The 25,937-nt window shown below is 49.9% G+C and overlaps 2 protein-coding genes across 6 annotated transcripts in view; one reads left to right on the forward strand and one right to left on the reverse strand.

Annotated features, from left to right (window-relative positions):
* The window catches only part of LOC138815415 (BTB/POZ domain-containing protein KCTD19), a 29,565-nt gene extending 14,069 nt beyond the window's left edge, over positions 1 to 15,496 (forward strand). For all 5 annotated transcript variants that reach the window (XM_070004799.1, XM_070004797.1, XM_070004796.1 and 2 more), the window contains exons 3-16: positions 474 to 624; positions 1,532 to 1,723; positions 3,128 to 3,259; positions 5,106 to 5,316; positions 6,417 to 6,577; positions 8,512 to 8,615; positions 9,074 to 9,216; positions 9,390 to 9,473; positions 9,732 to 9,846; positions 10,519 to 11,146; positions 12,560 to 12,751; positions 12,905 to 13,059; positions 13,383 to 13,484; positions 15,257 to 15,496. In XM_070004799.1, coding sequence (XP_069860900.1) covers positions 474 to 624; positions 1,532 to 1,723; positions 3,128 to 3,259; positions 5,106 to 5,316; positions 6,417 to 6,577; positions 8,512 to 8,615; positions 9,074 to 9,216; positions 9,390 to 9,473; positions 9,732 to 9,846; positions 10,519 to 11,146; positions 12,560 to 12,751; positions 12,905 to 13,059; positions 13,383 to 13,484; positions 15,257 to 15,373 — 2,487 coding nt within the window. In that variant the 3' untranslated portion in view covers positions 15,374 to 15,496. The remainder of the gene's footprint in view (positions 1 to 473; positions 625 to 1,531; positions 1,724 to 3,127; positions 3,260 to 5,105; positions 5,317 to 6,416; positions 6,578 to 8,511; positions 8,616 to 9,073; positions 9,217 to 9,389; positions 9,474 to 9,731; positions 9,847 to 10,518; positions 11,147 to 12,559; positions 12,752 to 12,904; positions 13,060 to 13,382; positions 13,485 to 15,256) is intronic.
* A 103-nt stretch (positions 15,497 to 15,599) lies between these two features.
* Positions 15,600 to 25,242, reverse strand: LOC138815323 (puratrophin-1-like). Its single transcript, XM_070004664.1, has 22 exons — positions 24,729 to 25,242; positions 24,492 to 24,587; positions 24,293 to 24,416; positions 24,111 to 24,204; positions 23,963 to 24,037; positions 23,771 to 23,887; positions 23,527 to 23,625; positions 23,290 to 23,435; positions 22,996 to 23,134; positions 22,777 to 22,893; positions 20,033 to 20,215; positions 19,312 to 19,786; positions 19,206 to 19,233; positions 18,885 to 19,131; positions 18,208 to 18,297; positions 17,909 to 18,130; positions 17,659 to 17,829; positions 17,394 to 17,571; positions 16,898 to 17,014; positions 16,505 to 16,741; positions 16,308 to 16,423; positions 15,600 to 16,142 (listed from the first exon to the last, which is right to left on the reverse strand). Exons 1-22 carry the CDS (start codon positions 25,240 to 25,242, stop codon positions 16,137 to 16,139), a joined length of 3,591 nt encoding a protein of 1,196 aa, XP_069860765.1. The 3' UTR covers positions 15,600 to 16,136.
* Between the last annotated feature and the right edge of the window lie 695 nt (positions 25,243 to 25,937).

Genomic DNA, 25,937 nt, shown 5'->3' on the forward strand with positions numbered 1-25,937 from the left:
AATTTCAATACCATTAAAAAATCAGAAGAGTTATTAGAATTTTTTTTAAAGTATTAGTATGCCATCTTATAGTTTTCACTTTTTGTATGATAAATTTAGTTTGAAATACCTTACCAAAGTGAGTTACATACTGTTTTTCCTGGTACCTACTCTAGAATTGCTAGATAGTTAACAGGTTCTGATTAGCAAGGAGCCATGTTTTTTTTTTTTTTTTTTTTGTTAGTCATGGGGCTTGAACTCTGGGCTTGGGCACTGTCCCTCAGCTCTTCAGCTCAAGGCTAGTGCTCTACCACTTGAGCCACAGCACCACTTCTGGTTTTTCTGGTGATTTATTGGAGATAAGAGTCTCAAGGACTTTCTTGCCCAGGCTGGCTTTGAACTGTGATCTTCAGATCTCAGCTCCTGAGTTGCTAGGATTACAGGCAGGAGCCACTGACGCCCAGTTCAAGGAACAATGTTCTTTATCTTCCTAGACTCTGGATAATCTGAAGGAAGGGAAGCACCACCTCCGAGTGCGGCCTGCAGACATTCCTGTTGCTGAGAGAGCATCTCTGAACTACTGGAGAACATGGAAGTGTATCAGCAAACCCTCAGAATTTCCAATAAAAAGTCCAGCTTTCACAGGTAGAATCAAGGATGGGCCGCCCCCTGCGCCAAGCCCAGCTTTCCTCACCCTAACAGAAGTGGCTTCCATTCAAAGTACCCTCGTCTCTGAGCTAGTTCTGGTGCTTTCTCTAGTACCTGCCCCCTCCATGGCTGCTTGGCCGCTAGAACTATGTACCTGTTCTATATTCATTCCTCTGCCCACTGGTTTCCCTTAGGTAAGGGAAAACTGTCTTCCAGCTCCTAGGCATTCATGCTTCTCAGTCAGTTTGAGCTTCCAGGAAAATAAAAACACTAATTGGTTGGTCACAGTTGGTTGGCTTGAGCCAATTAGAAAAGATTAAAATGAGCCAGCCACCTGTGGCTCGTGCCTGTAATCCTACCTACTTAGGAGACAGATCTGAGGATAGTGGTTCAAAGCTAGCTTAGGCAGAAAAGTCCATGAGACTTTTATCTCTACTTAACCAGGAAAAAGCTAGAAGTGAAGCTGTGGCTCAAGTGGTAAAGCAACAGCCTTTAGTGAAAAAGCTAAGGGACAATGCCCAGTACTGAGTACTGCATTTAAGCCCCAGTACTGTCATACACACAGAAAAAGATGGAAAGGAAGGGAAGAGAAGGGAGAGGGAGAAGGAGAAAGAAGGGAAGGGAGAAAGGAAGGGAAGGGAGAAAGAAGGAAGGAAAGAAAGAGGCTAAATGAACTTAGTGACTTTGTGCACATAAGCCAAAATATCACATGTCTCCTGTTCTTCTTAATCTGTCGAGAAAAATATTTTTTAATGCTTAGCTTCCCCACCTTAAAGCTCTCTCAGAAGGAGGTGTGCCTAAGGGCAGGTGCTGTGTCCTGGGTCTTCTCTCCAGGGACCCCTGGGTCCGTGAGAACCTGGGCTCATGGAGGTGGTGACAGATGCTTTCTATACATATCCTCTAGGCTTGCATGATAAAGCCCCTTTGGGGCTCATGGACACACCACTGTTAGACACAGAAGAGGAAGTACACTACTGCTTCCTGCCCTTGGACCTGGTGGCCAAGTATCCAAGCCTAGTGACTGAAGACAACCTGCTGTGGCTGGCTGAGACTGTGGCCCTCATCGAATGCGAGTGCAGCGAGTTCCGCTTCATTGGTGATTGCTCTGTCAGGGGCCCAGGGCATAAGCTGATAAGGTCACCCACCCTTACCCACTGCAGATCCCGTGGAGCCCCACTTGATGCTTAGGGCCTGAAGAGCTTTCTGGGTGGAGGTGGAAGTCTGACAGTCTTCCAGGAAGCAAGTAGATTCCAGTATTAGACTCTCACTTGGCTTAGAGCTATTTCTTTTGGAATGGCCTGGCTGTAAAACTTCTGGAGATGATGTCAGGGGCCAGTAGAGCCATAGATGTGAAGGGAAGAATCCAAGGTCAGCTTCTTTTTTTTTTACCCTGCCCTTCCATCTCCAACTGGCCTCCAGACCTCACCTCTTGTTACTGTAGAATAAGGAAATTGGGTTTCAAAGAATAGCTCTGCCTGCTTCACTTCAGCTATACTCAGAGTACAAAGGATGGGGGGGGGAGGGAGGGAATGGGGTGGTGGTCAACAATGACAACTTCCCCAGAGCTGGGTAAAATGATGGGCTTGAACTAGTGACCTCAAGAGTGATGAAATAGAACTCCTCCCCTGCCCAGAAGAGAGCATCCTTACCCCCAAACCCCAGAACCAGTTCTGCTAGAGGGCCTCTCTTACCCCAGCTGTTGTTGCCTAGATAAGCAAGTTGTTCCAGGAGATTGAATGCCTAGAACCTCAGCCATTCAGATTCAAAGGCATCTAGTAAGTTTTCAGTGAGGGCTGGGAATGTGGCTTAGTGGCAGAATGTTTGCCTGGCATGTATGAAGCCCTGGGTTCGATTCCTCATTAGCACATAAACAGAAAAAGCTGGAAATGCGGTGGCTCAAGTGGTAGAGTGTTGGCTTTGAGCAAAAGAAGCTCAGGGACAGTGCCCAGGCCCTGAGTTCCTGCCCCAGGACTGGCAGAAAAGAAAAAGAAAAGAATCTCCAAGTTGATTCACATAGAATGCTAGCGTTGGCTCCATCTTGGCCTCCCACAGTGAAGTCCAGGTAGGGACAAACTGCAATTGCCCCCTACCAGGCCAGGCTCAGTGGGGTGCCTCCCCTCTAAGGAGCAAGACAACTCCCTCTTGTGGAATGACATGTCCTCCAGCCAAGACTCTCAGGGTAAGTCTCAAAGCAGTGTGCTCCCCAAGAAGGTCCTGGCTTGAGACTGACCCAGGCCAAGCCATGGGTGCCCATACGCCTAATTCATGATGTATGAGAACAGAGTAATTTGGGGTCTTTCACCTTGAAGGCCACAGACTGATAGCTAAATCTAATCAGGCGTGTTTAGGACTTGTTTCAGAATAAGGAGAATTTTCGAAAAAAAGAAGAAGAAAAGAGAGATTAGGGTAAGGTACAGCACTAAAAACCTGCCAGAACTTGAACCTCTAGTTAAGTCAGACACAGCTTTGTTAACACGTGTTGCTTTCCTTTGCTTTCAAGTGAATTTTCTCCGCTCACACAAGATCTTACTACCAGATAATTTCTCCAACATAGATGTGTTAGAAGCCGAAGTTGAAATTCTGGAAATCCCTGAGCTCACAGAAGCAGTACGGCTGTGTCGAATGAACATGGGTATGTTGCCTGGGATCCTTCACCTCCCCTTGACATTCTGGGCCAATCTAGGCTTTGCCAGAAAAGCCAAGAACAAACATCGCCTCTCCTGTAGCCACTTTGGCCTGAAACTCCGCATGAGTTCAGTCTTCTCTGCTCAGCACCCCACAGGGATAAGGTTGGCCTGCCAAGGCCAAAAGAAATCTAGGCTGGTCTGGACTTAGAGCAGAGCCTGGATAGGAAAACAGGCCCCTAATGTCCTGGGGAGGGAGGCTGGGCCTGAGGGCTGCCCTACCTGTGGAAATCCTGGGTACCTACAACTCCCAGTCTTCACCTCCACACCCAACTTGTGAGCCTGTAAATATTTGGGTGAATATCCCACCAGTTCTTCAGTTACTCCCGGCCCTGTCTCCCCCCATCTCACAATTCTGATATTTCCTGAACCCTATCCAGGCCAGGCCTCTGTGCTCTTGAGCTCTGCCTTGTTCCAGTGGCTTCTCGCCTCTTAATTCTGATTTACCTTTCATCATTCCATTTCTCAAATCCTACACATAGTCCGTGGAGGCACTTGGCCCAAGGGAATAAGGCATCTCCCTGTCTTCAGGTCCAGCCTTCTCCCAGGCAAATGGAGTCTTGGCCTATGTGGAAAGAGTGGCATCCTGCAGCCATTTTCGGGAGCCTGTCTCAGGGCCTTATTTAACAGAGTACAAGTTCAACTTTTCCTCAAATGCTTCCAATCCTCAGAAAGCATAAGTCATTGTAAGATGCGTAGACAAGTGCCTGCTCCCTACAAGCAATATGAAGATGGAAGTATGTTTGTAGACAGATTCTTCTCAAACCAAAGCATGGTGTTGGCCCTTTATAAAGCAGTATAATGATTCAGGCACTAGGGGCTCATGCTTGTAACCCTTGCTACTCAGGAAAGAGGCTGAGATCTGGAGGATCTCCTTTCAAAGCCAACTCTGGCAGAAAGGTCTGTGAGATTTTTGTCTCCAATTAACTAGCAAAATGCAGGACTGGAGGCATGGCTTAAGTGGTAGACTGCTAGCTTTGAGCAAGAAGGCTGAATGAGACTGTGAGACATGAGGCCTTGAGTTCAAGGGAAGGAGGGAGGGAGGGGGAGGAAGGGAGGGAGGGAGGGAAGGAAGAATAACTAGGGAAACAGAGCTGGTAGCCTTGATGAGGGACAGAGCTGACCTCAACCCCAGCCTTGTCCCTGTCTAGCTCTATGACTACTTGTTCTAACTACCTTCCCATAAACTACCAAGTTGAGGAGGGATAGGATATTTAGCCCCTCTGGACACAGTGTATTCATTTGTGTAACAATTATAGCACTAACTCTGGATACACTAAAATAGGTGATCTATGCAAGTCCCCTGGTAGTTTTCCAGCTAGTCCATAATTGCTCCCTGGACAGAGTCCTGTCATCTGTGTTAATTGTGTTCAGTGGACTACATCCTGTGACTGCAACAAGTATACCCACAAGCCACAAACCCAAATATACAACCTGCAAATAACCACACATAGTAAATCTCTGGACCAGCAATTGGGGCTGAGAAGCCTGTGGCTCCCATGGGTCGCTGATCTTGCCTTAGAATGGGCAGAGCTTGGAACAAATGGAGATTCCTTTGGAGTCTTTATTCTGAGATTTCCAAAATTCAGATGTTAGTGACATAGCTAATGAATCCCACCCGCCCCCACCTTACCTTGCTTCCTGTCAAAGAATTCTGACCACTAAATTTGACAAATCTATACTATTGTAAGCCACTTAAGTCTTTATCAGGGCAGAGAAGGGATTCAGACCCACAGTCCCCAATTTGGCTATAATCATGGAAATCTAGAAGTTACCCCTTTCTTCCCTACACAGGTGGCTGTTCACGGACCTCCTGCCCTTCCCCAAGCCCTGGAAAAGCAGGGCGTGCAGCTGGCCTAGAATCTGTGAAGCCCCTGTACATGATGGCCCTGGGTCTGCTGGTTAAGTACCCGGACTCCGCACTAGGACAACTCCGCATTGAGAGCACACTGGATGGAAGCAGATTGTACATCACAGGGAATGGGGTCCTCTTCCAGCATGTCAAGTAAGTCCTTCTAAGGGGAGTCACTTGGTCCCATCAGACTGGGCTTTACCACTTCTCTAGGACCAATCTAGAACCTTTCCCATGATCCAGAAGGGAAGAGTGTTCTTGGATCCACCCATCATTTTACCTTCCATCACCACTAGATTCAGGCTTCTGAGGACATAGAGGCCAAGGTACCAGGGTCCCCAAAATGCAAGGGTTTCAAGCTACCTCCTATTTTATTCTCCTCTACTTTATGCTAAATCTGAGGTGATCGGGTCTCCATCATACCCTCAGCCTGCTGGGAACCCCACCCCAAGTAGACCTCTGCAAAGATTCTCTCCACCCTAAGAGATCTCCAGGGTGAGCTCCTAAAAAGCAAGGCAGAGGGTACCCACAGAGTATGATGTCTGGCCTTTCTCCTGAGGAGTGAACACAGAATATCCCCAATAATGCCACAGCATGGATTCTAATCCTAGAAGGGTAAACTGAGGTTCTGAACAGTGGCACAACCTTGCTGAAGTTGCAAAATTTATTAGTTCCCAAACTAAAGGTAAAGTAGGGTTTTCCTAGGCCCATGTGGAAAGCATTAGCTAACCCTCAACACTATCTTACTCCAATTCTGGCATTTGGGGCCCTTTTTAAGGCCCATTCCATCATCCATCTCTTTCCAGACATGCCCACCCTTGTAATGTCACAGAAAGCAACTTCAAATACCTTTGGAGGAGAGGGTTGGGGTGGGGAAAAGGGGGTGTTCATCACTCAAGGTCATGACAGGCTGCATACCAAGGCTGAGAGATCTTGGGCATAAAGTTACAGGGACAGAAGGTTGTGGTCTGACTCTGGCCTAGCCTCTGAGCCTGAGACAGAGCCTGATGACTTGAGTCAGTTTAATGGACTCTTCTGAAACAGGTCAGGCTCTTCTCGTAAAGGAAAGATTCTGTCAAGGCTTATTGTCCTTCAAGGTATCTCCAGATTTGTGGCTAAAACAGGGAAATGAGGCTACTAGTGCCAGGTCTGAGCCAGCATCGTAGCAAGGGATCCTAGACAAAACATTTATAGGCTGGGATCTCTTGGTGTACTGAACTGAGGTGCTTCATGACAAGCTTTCTTCTGGGCAGGAATTGGCTGGGAACTTGCCGGCTACCCCTGACAGAGACCATTTCTGAGGTGTATGAGCTCTGTGCCTTCCTGGACAAGAGAGATATCACCTATGAGCCAATGAAAGTGGCTCTGAAGACTCATCTGGAACCAAGGACTTTACCCCCCATGGATGTGTTCAGTAAATGAGAAAACTTCCGGGTTTGAGCTAACATCAGGGGAGGGCTAGGGGACTAGAGAGGAAAAGTAAATGGGCCAGGACCAGAAACTGTAGATGGGAGAGAAAGTCAAGCCAACAGCTATGGGTTCTCCCTAATGGGAGAATTTTGTAGGTGCTCTCTCTTTACTTTTTTTTTTTTTTTTTTCTTGTCGGTCGTGGGGCTTGAACTCTGGGCCTGGGGGTTGTCCTTCAGCTCTTCAGCTCAAGGCGAGCACTCTACCACTTGAGCTACAGCGCCACTTCTGGTTTTCTGGTGGTTTATTGGAGATAGGAGTCTCACAGTCTTTCCTGCCCGGGCTGGCTTTGAACCGTGATCCTCAGATCTCAGCCTCCTGAGTAGCTAGGATTACAGGCGTGAGCCACCAGCGCCTGGCTCTCCTTACTTCTAAGCCCAGAATTCATCTCAGAATAAAGAGACAGGCTTGCAACACAGCCTAGGGCTTCCCAGATCCCTCAGGACAAGCTGAGCATGACCCCAGGAGCCAACAGGCAGTATCATTTGTTTCTCACAAACACACAGAAATATCCCTAGGTCTCCATGTATCAGATAAAACAGGGGCAGGGGCTCAGGGAAAAATCTTGTTCCAATTATACAATGGTCAAGCTGAGTCTCCAATCTAAGTCCCAAATTAATGTTGTTTACTAGCTAACAAGCTTTTATTAACAAATTTTCTAGGCAAAGATTAAACTACATTATTATGATCCAGTACCACTCAGCACTTCCTGAGCACATACCATATACCTGGACAGGTAGAAACACTGTAGGTACAGAATTGAGTAACAAAGACTCAGTTCCTATCTTCCTAGAGCTCACAGCCTAATTTTATATGTTCTACTTCCTGGGCACATAATCAGGTTATATATCCACATCACAAATTAGAATGAGCCCTAAATATAGTTACCTGATGGAAAGGGTTCATCTTCCCATTATAGGTCCCTGTGACATGCATACAATGCATACCTAGAGCCTTAGTCGCTGTATAGAAATGACTGATTGTATGATATCTATCAAGCCATAAGGACTTAGCTCCAGGCTGGTGGCCACCTGAAAAGCTATATTTCCACAGCCCTTTTGTTTTTTGGGTTTTTCTTGTCAGTTGTGGGGCTTGAATTCTGGGCCTGAGCACTGTTCCTGAGCTCTTCAGCTCAAAGTTAGCACTCTACCACTTGAGCCACAGCACCACTTCCGGCCTTTTCTGCTTATGTGGTGCTGAGGAATCGAACCCAGGGCCTCATGAATACAAGGCAAGCACTCTGCCACTGAGCCACCTTCCCAGCCCCAGAGTTAGCTGTTTGTATAGGTAAACAGGAGCATCCACCCAGCTTGCTTTTCTTTTCTTTTCTTTTCTTTTTTTTTTTCTTCCGGTTGTGGGCTTGAACTCTGTGCTTGGGTGCTATCCCTCAGCTCTTCAGCTCAAGGCAAGCACTCTACCCCTTGAGCCACAGTACCACTTTCGGTTTTCTATGGCTTATTGGAGATAAAGAGTCTCACGGACTTTCCTGCCCAGGCTGGCTTTGAAGCGTGATCCTCAGATCTCAGCCTCTTGAGTAGCTAGAATTACAGGCATGAGCCACTGGCACCCAGCTCCACCCAGCTTTCTTGAGGGAAGTGAGTCAAAGTGGCAGTGCTCTGGGGTTGGGTTTTTAGAGGGCTTCCTTGCTCACCCCAGGGTTATTAGCAGACCCTAAAAGTTGCCATTCTAAGCCCAGCTCACCCCCTAACAAAGCTAAATGGTGAGCAGTAGAGAAGGCTTGTGTCAGGAATTTCTGCTGTTTCTCAGAGTAGGCAACCTGATATGAATAATAAAGATATGAAGTCTTACCATGCAAACACTATTGCCTTACTCATTTCTCTTCTGGCCATATGATGTGTTCCCTTTCATTGTTTCCTATAGATGAGGAGTGGACAGCAGAGATCACTGTGTATTCCCCACAACAGATCGTCAAGGTTTATGTTGGAAGCCACTGGTATGCAACTACTCTGCAGACCCTGCTGAAGGTACTGCTGGCCCCAGCTGCCCTCCTCCCCCTTTGATTTCCCCACCTGAGCTGCTCATACAGATTCCAGTAACTTTCTTAGAACCAGTACTTCCCCCTAGTACTTATCCCCTAGTACTTATCCTATGGATAGAAATGAAATGAGTAGCATGCTGGGAATTCTTCAGAAGTGTGAGTAAGGAGGAGGCCATTTCTGAGGAGCCTGGACCGAGGAGGTAGTGTAGGGTTCCAAATGCTAGTCAGGGGTAAGAGAGGTGTCTGGGGAGCAGGGAAAGTTGAAGCAGGAATGCTCTGCTTCTCATTATGGCTCCCTGTGGCCAACAAGACCAGCACATGGAAGTCCTAAAACCTCTCTGCTCTAAAGAGGTCAGGTAAAATGAAGTGAGAAATGACTAATCTGTTCTTTGTTAAAGACTCAGCCCTTGGGACTAACTGATTCTGGCATCCAATCCCCTTCAGTATCCAGAACTACTGTCCAATCCTCAGAGAGTGTACTGGATTACATATGGACAGACTCTGCTCATCCATGGGGATGGCCAAATGTTCCGACACATTCTCAACTTCCTGAGACTTGGAAAACTGTTTTTGCCATCTGAATTTAAGTAAGCAAAGCAAGATAAGCATACAAAGAAATCACCTAGGCTGATCCTTTCTTCTGTAACAAAGAAACCCCATTTGCAGCCTTCGGGGAAAGGGTTCTGTTATTTCCAATATGGATACTGTTGTTTGGGGCATCTCCACCCAGGTGTCCAGTCTGACATCTTCTTGATTGTAGGGAATGGCCACTCTTCTGCCAGGAGGTAGAGGAATATCACATCCCGCCCCTCTCAGAAGCTCTCATACAATGTGAAGCATACAAGTAAGAAAACTTCACTCAGGATTCCATGTTTGGGGTTTGAACCTTTACATTCCTCTTTGAAATACTAAGTCCTGCCTGCCAGTGGGACCTATTAACTGTGAGACTGAGGGAGTGAAATGGGCTCGGGCTTGGCCAACAACTTAAGCAAAATCTTTGTGAGCTCCCTTTTCTCTATCATTAACTCCCAAAAGGTAGACATAACCAATAAACTTGGCGAGAATTTTTCACCTACTAACCATCCCCCTTTGGTCTCCACAGGTCCTGGACCCAGGAGAAAGAATGTGAAAATGAAGAAGCTTTTCCCATCAGGAAACTGCATGTAGTGACAGAAGGACCAGGGTCACTGGTGGAGTTAGGTAGAGACGTCAAAGAAGTAAGTCCCAGCCTTATTTGGTTAGTGGTTTCCTTAAAAACAAAACAAAAAGCATACTGCTACCACCTTGGTGTTGGTGGTGCCTGCCTATAATCCTAGCAACTCAGGAGGCTGAGATCTGAGGATCCTGGTTCAAAGCCAGCCCGTGTAGGAAAGTCTCTGAGATCCTTATCTCCAATTAACAATTTTATAAAAAGCTGGAAATGTCACTGTGGCTCAAAGTCTAAAGCATTAACCTGGAGCACAAAAGCTCAGGGACTATGCCCAGGTGCTGAGTTCAAGCCCCAGGATCCGCACAAAACAAAAAAACAGAAACAACAACAACAAAAAAACCCACGACTACAGGGTTCAGGGGACAGACTCAGCTACTGAGAGGCTGGTGAAGTGAGAAAGCAGAACCTACATGGGTTCTTCTAGTTCCTACTAGTGCAGGAACTGGTTTCTTAACCTTAAGGAGGCCAAAGGATGTGTAAACCACTTGTGGCCTGGGGTGCTGATAATCTCTTATTAAAGTATGAGAGATCTCTGGGCTGGCACCACCTCCATTCAGACAGAGCAAAGCTGAAATTATGTCAGAGATAGGATGAAGTCTTGAAGAACCAGCTTTTAGGTCTTAGGGAGGCTCTGACAATGTAGAACAAACCCAGAGCTACTGTACTCCTTTCTCCTCAGACCACAGCCTGTATGCCTGTGGACTTCCAAGGCTGCAATGACAGGACTCCATGGAATAAAGCCAAGGGGAACCTGGCCAGGCCCAGTCAGATGGAAGAGGCTGAGCAGTACACCCGGACTGTCCAGGTCTCTCTTTGTCGAAATGCCAAGAGGGCAGGCAATCCTAGCACCTACTCACATTGCTCTGGTTTGTGTGCCAATCCTAGACACTGGGGGGCCCACCCTGAGAGTCCTCCCAAGAAGAAGTGCACCACCATTAACCTCACACAGAAATCTGAAACCAAAGACCCTCCTGTCACCCCCATGCAAAAACTCATCTCCCTGGTGAGAGAATGGGACATGGTCAATTGCAAACAGTGGGAATTCCAACCACTGACTGCCCCCTTAAGCAGTAACTTGGAGGAAGCTGCCCTGCATCTTCCCTCAGGAAGTGAGGCTGCTTCCCAGCCCAGCGCCTCAGCTACCTGGAAAGTCCATTCCATAGCCTCAGAGAAGGATCCAGGCCCACAGGCTGGGGCTGGAGCTGGAGCAAAAGACAAGGGCCCAGAACCAACCTTTAAGCCATACTTCCCCACAAAAAGAACTGTCACCCTTAAAGACTGGGGCAAGCAGAAGCCAAAGGAGAGAGGTGAGTCCTATTCCATTCTTTTTTTTTTGTCCTGGTCAGTCTTGGGGTCTGAACTCTGGGCCTGGGCACTGTCCCTCAGCTCTTCAGCTCAAAGCTAGCACTCTACCATTTGAGCCACAGCACCTCTTCCAGCTTTTTCTGCTTATGTGGTGCTGAGGAATCGAACCCAGGGCCTCATGTATGCAAGGCAAGCACTCTACCACTGAGCCACCTTCCCAGCCCTCCTATTTCATTCTTGACCTAAACTTCAATGGTAACAGAGAAGGAAAAACTCCTTGGCTAAAGCAATAGAGTGAGTTAGTGACAAAAGAGAGTCTAGAGTTCTACTTACTGATGCCAGCTCTGTGCCATGCAGGAGATGCTGGCACAAAGGTATGACAAGAGGTCACATGAGGTGATGACGACCTCTAGAAAGGAGCACCTGGAGGCTAGAGGGTGGGGATATGGCAGACAGGCAACATCTAGGGTGTTTGTGAACGCACAGGCCCTTTATCTAGCTGGAGGCCCAAATTCCCGTGCAAAAGCCTGAAGATGAAGTCATCAGGTCATGTCTTGTGGGTCGAGTTTAGGTTGGGATACTCTGTTCTGACTCTGAGTAGGGTGGGAAGTCTCTGGATTTTCAAAAACAGGCAAGTGGTCAGGTATGAACCCCAGGATATTTTGCTCAGGGGCAGAGGAAGGAGGTGATATGTTAGGCATGAGTGCATTCTAGGCTGGGTCAATGGAGTTCAGCAGTGGAAGGAGGCAGGGGAATGGAAGGGCCAAAGTTTCAGGCTTGGCTGAATACAAAGGTGGGCTCCTACTGAGCTGAGTAGATGACAGAAGGTAGATCTTAGTGAAAAGCAAACAGGGCATGTGAGATGCTGAGGGGATCCAGGTGGACAAGTGCAAGAGATAGGAGGATCTATGGAAACTGGCTGGAAACTGGCTGGCAGGAAGTGTACTGAGAACTGCCATACCAGGCAGTTCCCTCTGCTCTCTCAAATTCTACAGCACTGGCACCCTTCCTTCTAATGGATCAGGCTCTTCTAGGACTTTTCATTGGTTTATCAAGTGTTAGGGTGCCAAATTATCCATTCTTTCAGAGTGCAAAAACATAAAGAGCTGGCCCAAAAAGCACTTCTCAGTTTTATAGATTAACATTCTTCTATGGGGTTTGTACCAGCCTTAAGACTAATCTTAGTTCAACAATAGAGTCCCTTGGAGTTCTGAGATTCAGTACTTGCAATAATATTGGGCTATAAAAAGGAAAGGCCACAACAGTGACCTGAGTGCTACTTCTGAGAAGCTGGAGGCCTCTAGATGGTTGGGGTGATTGAATGTACTGGTCTGTCACCAGAGGTGCCCTCTCTGCTTCGGCTCTGAGTCTCAGCTCTTAAGCCTAAGGAGAGCTCCCTCCCCTTGTTGTTACAGAAAGGCCTACACCTGAGCAGCCTTTGCCTACTGTGGGTGGTGTGGACAATCCGGGGATCATCCTCAAAGTGACTCACCCTCCTGTGGTGGGTAGTGATGGCTCCTGCATGTTCTTTGAGGATAGCATCATCTATACCACTCAGATGGACAGCTTCAGACACACGCCACTCACAACCATCCCCCAGACTCAAGGTAAGGCTCTGGAGCCCGGCCTGGCCATGTACCTCCCCAGTGTATGTTACGGAACAATGTCCTTGGGAGCATTATGTCTTCCCATCCCCACAACTGTCTCTAACATCATAGCTATGGACAGATGTAGCCATATTGACTCTCCCTCTTCCACAGAGGTAACCTTCCTGAGTTTCTCTTTGTCTTGGGAAGAGATGTTTTATGCACAGAAATGTCACCGCTTCCTGACAGACATCATCCTGGATTCCATCAGGCAAAAGGACCCCAAAGCTATCACAGCCAAAGTGGTCTCCTTAGCAAACCGGCTGTGGGTATGTGACAGGCCCCAGGCCTTGGGACACCTTGTACCTTCTCTACCTGTCCCCCTACTCCAGTAGTAAGTGGTAGAATATAAGTGGATGCAAGCTGTAATGGGAAGTGGGGAAAAGAAATGAGGAGCAGGGGGTGGCAGAAAGTACAGGGTTAAGAAGGCAGGGCCGTTGCCTGGACAGAGCTGTGGCTAAGAGGCAGATTTGGAGTACCTACCCCAAACCCCTGTGGCTCCTGCAGGCCCAGTGAAGTTCTTGCTCTGCATGTCATTCTGAGGGGCTGGGAAATGCTTGCAGCCCTGCCTGACCATGGGCTCTCCCAGCAGACCCTGCACATCAGCCCCAAGCAGTTTGTGGTGGATCTGCTGGCCATCACTGGCTTCAAGGATGACCGGCATACCCAGGAACGCCTGTACAGCTGGGTGGAGGTGAGACTCACCTGCACCCCAATGGAAATGGCAACTCTATGGATACTGTCTTGCTGCCCAAGAGCCAGGCCAATAATATTCAACACATTAAGCAGGTAGCTAGGCCACTGATCCCTGACTCAGGGAAGGAGAAATGATGAACAAAATTAACCAACCAAGAGTAGTCAAAAAGTGAAAACATTTAGGATCTTGGATTTGATAAACTGTCCTCCAATGATACCAAGTAGCCTTCACCAATAACAACCTTGGCCACACTTACGTAAGCAGGTCATGTGAGGCCAAGCCCATGAGCACCGGAGTCAGGGCTTCCCAACTAGTGATACTGACTTCACCGTGACGACTTTAGCCATGATGTCATCATTCTTCATACTTAAGCTGCTTCAAAGCATTTTTTTGTAAAGGAAAACTTATTCAAGAAAGGGAAGTGGAGCCAGGCACCAGTGGCTCACGCCTGTAATTCTAGCTAGTCAGGAGGCTGAGATCTGAGGATAGAGATTCAAAGACAGCCTGGGCAGGAAAATCCATGAGATTCCTTTTTTTGGGGGGGGAGGGGAGGGTCGGTCGTGGGGCCTGAACTCTGGGCCTGGGCGCTGTCCCTCAGCTCTTCAGCTCAAGGCGAGTGCTCTACCACTTGAGCCACAGCGCCACTTCCTTCCAGCTTTTTTCTTTTTGCTTATGTGGTGCTGAGGAATCGAACCCAGGGCCTCAGGCATGCAAGGCAAGCACTCTACCACTGAGCCACCTTCCCAGCCCCCATGAGATTATTATCTTCAATTAACCACCAGAAAACCGGGATTGGTGCTATGGCTCAAGTGGTAGAGCACTGGCCTTGAGCTGAAGAGCTGAGGGACCACGCACAGGCCCAGAGTTCAAGCCCCATGACTGACCAAAAAAAAAGCAAAAAAGAAAGAAAAGTAGGAAGTGGAGTTGGGGCTCAAGTAATAGAGCCAGCCTTGAGTAAAAAAGCTGAAGTAGAGCATAGAGGTTGAGACCCTTAATTCAAGCCCCAGTACTGGCATACAACATACACACATGCATGTGCATGCACATATATACACACACAGTAAAATATATTCAAAAATGATCAAGCTTTTTTTTGGGGGGGGGGTTAGTCGTGGGGCTTGAACTCTGGTCCTGGACGCGGTCCCTCAGCTCTTCAGCTCAAGGCAAGTGTTCTACCACTTAAGCCACAATGCCACTTCTGGTTTTCTGGAGGTTAATTGGAGATAAGAATCTGATGGACTTTCCTGCCCGGGCTGGCTTTGAACTGTGATCCTCAGATTTCAGCTTCCTGAGTAGCTAGGATTACAGGTGTGAGCCACCAGTGCCCAGCTGATTTTTCTTTTTTGATCTGATAAAATTTAAGTATTATAGATAGGAAAGATTTAGCTAATTTCTCATTAACTTGGCATTGCCATACCAAGTGTATTGTTACAATAGCACTCACTTAACTTAAACACACTAGTACCCTTACTAACAGGTCTCTGGATTGCCTATCACTGGCAAAAATGAAGTCAGCATATATAGCCAGAAAGTGGAAATCAGTAACAGGCAAAACATTCTTGGCCAGCTGGTCATTCTGCCCACTTCCCATGAAAGCCGCAACCCTGTGAGATGCCTTTGAGCAGAACTTTGCCTACAGCATCAAAGGCCCCTAACAATGGGGCTTTCCCTATCCCTGCTTCCAACTAGATGGGAAAATCTCACCCACATGGAGACAGAATAAGGCAAGTGGCCTGGAAATCAGGGATAAGACAAGTCTTTCCTTGCAGCTCACACTGCCTTTTGCCAGGAAATATGGCCGCTGTGTGGACCTGCTCATCCAAAGGGGCCTGTCTAGGTCTGTCTCCTATTCTGTCCTGGGCAAATACTTACTACAAGAGGGCTAGAATGCCCAGAGTTGCTGTTTCCCAAGCCCCAAACCCATCAACATTTTAACTGGATTAATTCCAAGAATGCATGTGCTTAGCCATGGGTACAAATCAGTTTTTTTTTATTATAAACAAATAAAAGAGTAAATCACAAATGAAAGGCACAGACTCTTTTGAGACACTAGTGGCTTATTGACTAATAAGATAACAGTAAACTTTAAATGAAAACTGTTCAAAAGGCATCACATCAAAATAACCAAACTGTCTAGAAAACAAGAGGCTGGGCCTGACAGGGGAGGCAAGGGCAAAAGCCCTTCAGAGGTGGGCTTGCCCCTTAGTCTGGGGAGCCTGAGTTTAAGGCAAGAGGTTAGAACGCACCTGCTGTGAACCCAGCTTGCACCTGTGTCCCTCCTGAGAGCTAGGGGCAGCCCAGTCACTGCCTAGAGCACTACAGTACCCCACCAGCCGAGAGTTTAGAAATATCCTTTGTGCCAGACTGTCCCTAATTTACAATTAGAGTGGGAGCTAGAAGGGACCAAGAGGAGGAGACGTGGAGGCAAGAACCTATGATCATAGTAGTTGTTTAGTCCCTATAGCCAGACACCTCTAAAGAGGCCCCAGGCTAGTCCATGGATGGTCACAGCATCAGAAAGGGTAGTCAACACGGCTGTACAGGTGGAAAGGAGGTAGCTCTGGTACTGGTCATGCCTTGGTCACAGCAGATCCAGAGAAGTGATGTTTCTTGGAGGTCCTGACTACTGGATCATCTTCGAGCCTGGGCTCAGACCTGTAGTTCCAGGCCAGGTATGAATGCCTGCTTCCCTGGTTCTGGGACAGGGAGGTCTCTGGGAAATGACTCTGTGCCTCCCTCTCTCCAGCTGTCCTCCATTGGCCAGAGAACCAGGGTAGGGTACAGGAACTAATGGATACAAGACAGAAAGATAGCACTTACATAGTACAGGTCCTCAAGGCCTCTGCTCAGGGCCTGCCCTGACACGCAGCTGCTGTCAGAGCCACTGGAACCACTGGCTGATGGGCACTGGGATGAGACCTCTGAGTCTTCAGGAGCTAGAGAGAGGGACTGGGTGAGTTTCAGTAGGGGAGACCCAGAAAGCCACACCTCCTGTGTCTAGATAAGCCTTGACATACTCAAAGAGGGCTGGCTGCCCAGCTCTGCCTCAGTCTCCAGTGCGGCTTCCTCTGGGAAGTTGGGGGGATACAGGGGCCAGCGGACGCCCAGAGGAGTTGGATCTCTATACAGATGCAAGTTGAGAGAACCCAGCACAGAGCAGGAGGCACGGTCTCCAGGAAGCGTGCTTGTGGCACCCACGTAGGGGCTGTCATAGTCCAATGGAGCCACAGCAATGGAGGCCCGAGAGCGAATTTCTATGTTAAGAGAGAGAGTCAAGTTGAGACAGGTCCTAGGTCAGAACCCTGTCTTGCCTGAGGTCTCCAGGGCAGTACAGGCCAGGGCTGACAAAGGTCCACTGCCTCCTGCACAGTTTTCCTCACCCCCACCTCCTGTCCCCTCCTGCCCACTACCTCGACCCTTCAGGACATAGTTGATGTTGCGGTCGTTGATAGCTTCCTCACTGGGGGCAATGTCCCGGAAGGCCTTGTTCCCCACACCCATGGACACCATCTCAGCCATGCGCACCTCTGAGTGGAGAGTAGACATAAGTGAGGCCTAAAAGTCTTTCTTTGTATACCCATATCCTGTGGATTACTGTCCTGTGCCCTGAGCCTTTCTGGTGCCAGGTTTTCTCCTCCCAACCATTCCTAAGGTAGGTTCTATAATGCCTTTGTAGAGGTGAGGCTCTGGATGCCTAAAGAAGTTAATTATTTCCCCAAGTTAGACAGTGGTTGCAGGACTGGCTGACTTTGAACTTTTTTCTCTTGCAATGGTGGCTGCCACAGGGCCTTCTCCCCTTTCCCACGCTCTTCTGGGTTCTTAAGTCCTCTCTGGATCCCTACAAGACATCTATCCATATACCCTGTGGGGAGGGAAGTGCAGGGTAAAGTAAGAGTCAGGACTCACCCTTGTTGTGGACAGCCTGCCTCCAGAGCAGGCGAGAGATGTCAGCTGTCCAGGCCTGCTTGGTAGCCAAGCTGGAGGCCTGCAGCACAAAGGTGTCCTTGGCCTTGCGGCGTCGGAACCAAATCTCAAAACGCAGTTTGCTATCCCCACAGCATTCAGTAAGGCCCAGGTCTGCCATCTGTATGGCCAGGGCAGAGGGGCTTGGTAAGGCATGAGTGAGAATTGGGGACTGGCACAGGGTGGGGGCAGGATCCGGTCCGCCTACCTTAAAGGAGCGCTTATAGGTAAACACGTCAACACCTGTGGGCCCATGGCGAGGCTTGCTGAAGAGCAGCAGTTCCTCAAAGAGGAAAACACGACGCAGGGATTTGTGGCGCCCACTGCGCACCACAAACTCATCCTGTCGCACCAACTGCCCCTGTTCTTTTAGGTTAACCTGTAAAGTTGGGGCCTAGTGGGTGCCTGATCCCTCCTACACCCATAGCACCTGCCCACCGTGGCCTGGGATGACTCACATCACAGCCCTGGATGGCATCCATGGCTAGCAGGTCATTGCCGTGTCGTAGTTGGAAGTGCACGAGGTTCTGGGCAGCTTGCAGGGCACTCAGCTCTTGTACAGGGCCCCCGCAGGCCCGGGCCAGCTCCTGCAGCAGCAGTGCATACTTGCTCATGCGCTGGATGGGCTTTAGCAGGTAGGAGGCTAAGTCCAGCCGGTCTCCCAGGGCTTGCTGCTTGTCCTACCAGGTAGGTGGGAAATCACTGAGTTTCAGTATGCCACCTACCTTCCCCCTCAAACAGTTTTGGGCCTTCCTACCTTGAAGAAGGCATGACCATAGCTGGTCATCAGGGCATCAGAACGAGGTTTATTCTTGCTGTAGAGTGCGTACATCCCAAACTGCACCCTCTACAAAGACACATGGTCAGGTCAGGTGCAAAGGCTACCCCTACCCCTATCCCAGGCAAACCACTCTTTTGGCTTGAGATAACTAAAATGTCAACAGATGGTTCTCAGAGGGATCCTTCCACAGATACTGCTTTGAATAAGCAAGAACAGGCACAGTGAAGATGAGGCAGGCCCTCTGTGAAAGCAGTCTCCTCAAATAGCCTCTGCATTCAGCTCTGTCCCTCCATGGCTCTGAGACAATCTCTGGTATTACCTTACCTCAGACCATCTTCCCTCACTACATTCAGCCATGCTCACCATGACTGGCAAGCTTTGGACTGGCTCTTTCCTGGTGTGGAACTCATTCTGGTTCCTCTAGCCTAAGTTCAAATACCCACTGCCATACCAGTACTTCATGTTATCTGTCCTGCTTCTTTTCCTAGCCCCAAGTATAACCTAGAATGATTTTTTCATGTGTCTCCCCTATATAAATAAAAATACCCTGAGACTCTGGGACCTTGTGGATCTGACTCTTCGCTGTACCTAGCACAGGACAACAGCTCATTGTGGGGGGAGGGGAGATCATCAGCCAGACCTCGGTGGCTTACATGGCGCAGGAAGGCATAGGCCACTCGGGGAGGATGCCTGGTGCAAGCCTCCAGTTCACGAAGGAAAAAATGGGAATGGAAGTCCCGCAGCTTCTCCAGGTTGCCAAAAAGGTGGGCACGCTGGCCTCGGAGGCCCTGAGGCACATCGGGGCGATCCAGCTCAGGGAAATAGTTCTCCATGGTATAGTCAAGAGCCCGGACATATTCCCGTTCTGTGGCCACCATCTCTGCCAGCACAAGCTGAAGCCTGCCAGGGAAGAAGAGTCAGGACCCAAGATATCTTCCTTCCACGACCCTCCCTGACATGCCCACTGCCTGTACCTGTTGGGGCTCCTGAGGTCAGAGCTGCCTGGTGGAGACACAGTGGAGGGCTGGGTACCTCCTGCAGACTCTGGTACATGGCAGGCAGTAGCAGTGGTGGGGCTGCCAGGTGGAGGCATAGTTGAGGATGATCTGAGCTGGGCACCTCCTCCAGACTCTGGTCTGTGGCAGGCAGTGACAGTGGCTGCTCGGTGACAGTGGTGCACAGCCTCTCGGAGACTCTGGCCCAGGTTCTGGTCAAAGCTGTAGGACTTCCTCAGGGGAGGGGTGGCAGGTACAGTGGGGACCTGGCTGGCACACAAGCTAGCTGTGCTGCCTGTTGGTAGTGACTTCAGCGCAGCCTCTAGCTTCTGGTCTAGGGCCAGCCATGTATCCTGGCACCGGGTCCAGGCCCAGCGGCATTCCTGGCGGATGCCCTCTGAGCCCAGGCCTGTAGCCAGAGCCCACATTTTCCGGAAGTGAGCAGGAGGTAAGTCAGGGTTCTTGGTCCAGTGCAGCTGCAGCTGCTGCAGCACAACACCTGGGCGCTCCTGTTCCAGCTCTGCCAATACCTGCTGGCCCGCCTCAGCCCATGTTGAGGCCTGCAACATCAAGGCCACGTGGGCATAAGAGGGGGACCTTGGAGAGTCTGCCACACCTTCTATCCCTCTACCCACTCTACTCCCAGGAGGCTGACTCCAGGCTAGTGCTTAGATTTTAAGATCAGACTGAAGGCAAAGAAAGAGAACAGATAACAGGAAAAGCTCAGGCTATGGGTGGAGCTGGGGCAGCCCTTTCCTCAGCCCCAATGACCAAAGAGCCAGGGACAAGGAAGCTCACCCACCCACCTGCTTGAGGAACTCAGAGAGCTTCTGGGCATCTGCCAGCCGCTGGCACCTCTGGGCCAAAGCCCTAGAGAATTCTGTCAGCTGGGCTTTCAGGGCCAGAAAGCGTATTCCAGGGGGACCCAGCTCAGCAGCTTCCTGGCCAGCCAGGGACTGCAGAAACTTCTCACTTTGCCTGACTTGCTCCTGGAAAGAAAGACTGCACTCAGCTAGCTCAGGCCTGGGAGTCTGGCCCTGAACTTAGATCTTTCCTATTGACCATCTCCATGTCACTAAGTCTAAAGGTGGAAAACTATCCTCCACCTACTCCATCCTACACAGCCCCCTCTCAAGCCTTCTGAGTCCACTTCTCAGCAGCACTCAGTCTTCTCTCTCCTGGGCCCCAACTCCTCCCACCCTCCTGACCCTCCTTGTCCTCAGTTATTCCAGATGTTCTCCTTTCCTTAACTGGGTTCATAAGGACAGTGTGCTCTCCTCCAGGCAATCTTATGTGATCACACCCCAAAGATCATTTCAACCCCCACAAAATGGCCCTCTACATCCTGACTCCAATCCCAAAGGCCTTCCTTTTCACTCCTTCCCAGCCATCTCAAAAGCACACCAATAAGCGGGGTGCCTATAATCCTCGTTACTCAAGAGACTGAGATCTGATGATCACAGTTCAAAGCCAGCCCAGGCAGAAAAGTCTGTGGGACTCTTATCTCCAATTAACCACCAGAAAACCAGAAGTGGGGCTGTGGCTCAAAGTGGTAGAATTCGAGCCTTGAATGGAAAAAGCTCAGGGACAGCACCCAAGCCCTGAATTCATGCCCTACAACTGGGGGCAGGGAGGGGGGTGGAGGGGACCACACCTGTGACCTGACTTACAAATGCCCTTCCTTAGATTCTCCTCATCCCCTAGAACTTCCTAGGAACAGCACCCACTCATCTTTACAACTGCCTTTTCCACGTGGATGCATCAGCAAGTCCTATAAACTTTGCTAGTCCATCTCCCTGCACACCCACCATCCTGTCCAGAAAAAGCACTAGAGACAGTTCTCTCTACCTGCAGATCCCACATGGATTCAATTAATCTTACACTGGAAATGTTTGGAGGGAAAAAACAGTCCTGTAAGCCATGTGTCAGTGGCTCACGCTGTAATCCTAGCTGCTCAGGAGGCTGAGATCTGAGGATCACAGTTCAAAGACTGAACAGGAAAGTCTGAGAAACTCTTATCTCCAATTAACTACCAATAAGCCAGAAATGGTGCTATGATTTAAAGTGGCAGAGCATTAGCCTCGAGCACAAAAGCTCAAGGCCATTGCCCAGGTCCTACATTCAAGTCCCACAAACAGTACAAAAAGAAAAAAAAAATCTGAAGAAATAAAAACTTCTTTTCCCTGTTCTTATTCCTTAAATAGTCTTAACCATATACATAGCACATACACAATACCAGGTATAATTAATCTAGAGCAGGTTTAAAGTATATAGAAGGATATGTGTTGGTTATATAAAATACTATCCCATTTTTGTTGTGTTTTTTTAAATGGAGTTTTAAAAAGAAAATTTCTGGGTGCTGGTGGCTCACTCCTGAAATCCTAGATACTCAGAAGGCTGAGATCTGAGGATTGCAGTTCAAAGCCAGTCCCAGAAGAAAAGTCCCTGTGAGTCTTCTCTAGTTAACCACTGGAGCACTATCCTTGAGTGCAAAAGCTCAGGAACAGCACCCAGGCCCTGAGTTCAAGCCCCACAACTGACAAAAAAAAAATTATATGAGGAACTTGAGTATCTGCAGATTTAGGATTTAGATTTAAGGTAGGTCATGGGACCCATTCCACACACACACACACACACACACACACACACACACACACACACACACACACACACACACACACACACACACACACACACACACACACACACACACACACACACGTGTGAATACATTTTCCACTGTGTCTCTTCACTGGACTTCCACACCCACCCTACAAGACAAAGTGTGCACAGAAACCAAGAATATCTTCCTGGAATATGGAACTGACTATGAAACTTTCTTGCCCAAACTTTTCACTGTAACAGGGTGCAGTGATCAGCTTCATCTCATCTCTCCTGCTTCACATTTCACCCTCACTGGCTTTATAGTTTCTCAGGAACATATTTCCTCCTGACAACGGATCTGCAAACATGTTAGGCTGGGTGCTGGTGGCTCATGCCTGTAATCCTAGCTATTCAGGAGGCTGAGATCTAAGGATCACAGTACAAAGCCAGCCTGGGAAGGAAAGTCCGTGAGACTCTCATATCGAATTAACCACCAGAAAACCAGAAGTGCTGCTGTGTACTCGCCTTGAGCTGAAGAGCACTGAGACAGCACCGAAGCCCAGAGTTCAAGCCCCACGAATGACCAAAAAAAAAAAAGCTATTTCCCAGCCTAAAATGACCATTTCCAACCCTCTTCCATCTGTTTGACCCCAAATTATCCTTCAACTTTCAGCTTTAAAAGTCCCTCCAAAATGTTTCCTAAAACACCTGCTAGATCAGGTCTTTGCTCCGAAGGCAGGGAGAGGCACTGCACTGCTTCTCTCCAGAGTTCTTACCTCTGTCTGAAAACATGTATGACTATGAGCCTGGGTTCTAACGCATCTCCTCTGCTGCTTGGTGAGCTCCAAAAGAACTGGATAGACTGGCTTCTTTTCACTCACTCCTGCCATCCTAGGCCCTGGTCAAATGCCTCAATCCCTCCAGAATGAACTATGTCCAAATTTACCTGGGCCACTTGGTCCAGTTCTTGAAAAGGGCCTTGAGCCTGGAGCAGCATGTCCAGTGAGGGTTCGCTTGGCTCTTCCAGGCCTGGCCAGCCTACCTCCTGTAGCCACACTTCAATCTGGATAGACATAAGCAGGGAATGGTGAGAACAGATGCTGTGGGGAGGCGGGGGTTCACCCTGGAAATCAACAGCAGCTGGCTCTGAACAAATGGTTCCCACCTGGTGCAGCCCACCCTCCTGGGCCTCCAGTGTTTGGAGCAGCTCAAAGGCTTGTATCCGCTGGTTGCTCTGCAAGGTCAGCTGGTGCAGCAGTCCATCCACTTGGCCATACAGCTCATCAGCCTTGTCCACTGCTGGCCTACATAGGGTATATGTGCTACTTGATACCTTGTGGGTCCTCTTACTCAATTCCACCCTGCCCTGAGACTCATAATCCTGGCTGGTACTGAGCCAGCCAGTTGAGTGCTCGGCAAGATATGGTGAGCAGGATCTGGGAGCTGGGTTTGTACCTACCTATAGTCTGGGCTCAGGGTCATCTCTGAGACCTGCTTCAGCCAAGCCAGTTCCAAGCCCCCTTGGCATTGTAGCCATGCCAGCTGTGGTGAGTCTAATACCTGCTGCATCAGGATTTGAGCCTGCTGTAGCAGCTGACCAACTTCCTATGATTAAGGGCAACAGGCAACGGTGGACATGGGAGACAACAAGGAAGGAGTCTAAGAACATTCAGAGGTATGAGAAGGGGACACTCACTCCAGGTGCCATGGGCTGGGGCACAGCCTTCATTCTCTCAATGGCCTCCTGAAGCAGGGCACAAACCACCTGACAGCTCTGCAGTAGGGCTTCCAGACGCTGTGAGGAGGGGCAGGCATGATTAGTGGGCAGTGCTGGTTCCAGGCCACTGCAGCCAGCTTTACTCAGGCTGACTCAGGAGAGCTCCTCTGCAGACCGGGCCCTACACAACTCCCTTGTACTCTGCCGCCCCTGGTGCACTGACCAACCGGAAATCCAGCCAACTCTGGTGACAGTAAGGCAGGTGTCCTCCAAGCGAAGTGGGCAACACAGCAGTGGGGATGTAGGTCAGTAAGCTCTGATGGGAAGGCAGCTGCTCCAACTAAGAAGAAGGTGTTAGGAGCCAGAGTTGGTTGGAGAAGAACCTACCTCCACCGCAATCACCCTCGCTCCTTACCTGAAGCCCTGAAGGCACTGCCTCTGGCATCTTTCCCACTAGCAGTATCCTGTGTACAGATCCTGGAGCTGCTTCCTGCAAGGAATCAGAGCTCAGCCCCACCACCAACTCTTAAAGGAATGAAATGGAGCCACACTCCTGTACTCACTTGTAGTTTCCTGAGCCCCCAGAAGAGAGAAGAACTCGGGGAAGAAATTCGAGCATCAACTACTACAGTCAGTCCTAGGGCCTGTACTTCGGGCCTAAAGGGATGAGCTTTATTTTAATATCCGATTTCCAAACCCTGAAAATGCTGGCTCAAAGTCAGTCCTCCAACCACTTCCTCCAAACCTGGGGATTCCTCGCAGGTAGAGCAGGAGGCAGATGAGTTCATGGCTGTTGCACTTGGGGTGAAGCCAGGCTGAGCTGTTGGCGCACAGCAGCAGCACTGCTCGGCCTTCTACATCCCGAGTCCCTGGGGAGATGAGATAGTAAACACCCACCCAATGGAGGCGCCCTTCTTCCATCACTACCAGACTCTCCCAGCTACCTGGCAAGGCAGCCATGCCACTGGCCAGCAGCTCCCAGGTGAGGTCTTGGGCTAGGAGGCAGTCAGAAAGCTTAGGAACGCTGGATCCACTGGGGTCTTGAGAAGGGAAATGGCCTGGGTCATTGTTGGACCCCTACCCATAGGCCAGGGCTACAGGCTGAGTAGAGTCAGAGACTTCACAAATCTCAACACCTACCCCCAGGTATAGCCATCCTTCCTAAGGCCAGCCTTCCTTACCTGCCTTCAGTAGCTTTGATGAAGTCTCTGGTAGAGGGTCTCCAAGGTCCACAGCGTTGGACAGCAAGCCTCCAGCAACAAAGCTAGCTGGCAATGTCCCACCCAGACCCTCGCCCCTTACCACACCTCCCCCTCCATTGTCACTTTCATCTTGAGCTAGGTTGAGATGGGAGGACATGGGACTCAGAAGGCTCTCCATTCCAGTGAGGGCTGGCTCCTCTGACTGGACTGAGGAGCCTCCTAATGTAGTCCTCTGGCCATCTCCTGACCCGTCCACTGCCCTTGGTTCTGGAGGTGACCGCAGTTCCCTGGATAAGGGGCTGTCCTGTAGCTTTTTGCTCTGAGCTGCCCCTGCAATTGGTCTTGAAGGACGGGGGACCTTAACCTGTATCTGAGTAGCAGGGTCCTCCTTCTCCTCCCAAGCATCCCTGAAACTGCACACAGCAAACCTCCAGTCTGTGGCATGGCCCTGGGAATCTCGGGACACGTTCCCATCCTCCAAGGGCCCTGCCATCACCCGGTGCTAAGAATTGGTCGGTCTGCTCTGGGCAAATGAGCCAGTGACTGGGCACCAGTGTAAAGGAAAAGCCGAGCTCATCCAGGAACTGGATTGAAGATGGTCTGGCAGTCCTCCAGCGGCAATGCAGGCAGGGCGCCCTAGGCCATAGAAGGTGCCAGAACCCAGGGAATGCCGTGGCTGTTGGAGTTCGGGCCTGCGGAAGAAGAACACCAGGGGGTGAGGATCTCCCTTGGGGCTCAGACCCGCGTCGCGCTCCCATGAGTCTTTGCACGGTGGGGGCCCCACCGTCGGACACGCCCTCACGCCCCGGCTTCGCAGGCCCTCCAGACCCCAGCAGGCCCCAGTCACGGCGCGGGGGCTGGTGCGCGCCTCCTTCGCCCATTACCTGCACTCAGGGAACAGTGAAGTCGAGGAAGCTGCGCAGCTGGACCCCTCGAACTCACCGCGGCCTCGACGGCAGGTACAGCGCGGCCGCCGGGCGTTCACGGACGCCGCCTACTGGTGGAAGAGAGGAAGGACGAGGCCACTATGGGCACCCGGCGTTGCTGCTCCCCCTAGGGGCCGGAGGGCAGAGTCACAGCTCAGCCCGTAGGTCCCGATGGCAGGAAAACGCGACGGCGCCGAAGCTCAGCGCGCGACCGACCCCTCCCCGGGGGCACGCGGCTCCCCACCCCCGGCGCCCTGCGGAC

The sequence above is a fragment of the Dipodomys merriami genome, unplaced genomic scaffold, assembly GCF_024711535.1.
Source record: "Dipodomys merriami isolate MVZ:Mamm:240054 unplaced genomic scaffold, mDipMer1.0.p SCAF_64, whole genome shotgun sequence".
Taxonomy (NCBI): Eukaryota; Metazoa; Chordata; class Mammalia; order Rodentia; family Heteromyidae; genus Dipodomys; species Dipodomys merriami.

Bases quoted from the DNA above. Each gene is read 5' to 3' on its own strand.
- LOC138815323 (XM_070004664.1), bottom strand. From the start codon at position 25,242: ATGGCAGGGCCCTTGGAGGATGGGAACGTGTCCCGAGATTCCCAGGGC. The intron at 23,626-23,770 runs GTCAGTGCACCA...CCCTCCTCACAG, and splicing joins GTTGGCTGGATTTCCGGTTG to CGTCTGGAAGCCCTACTGCA. The intron at 20,216-22,776 runs GTAAATTTGGAC...CTTTCTTTCCAG, and splicing joins AACTGGACCAAGTGGCCCAG to GAGCAAGTCAGGCAAAGTGA.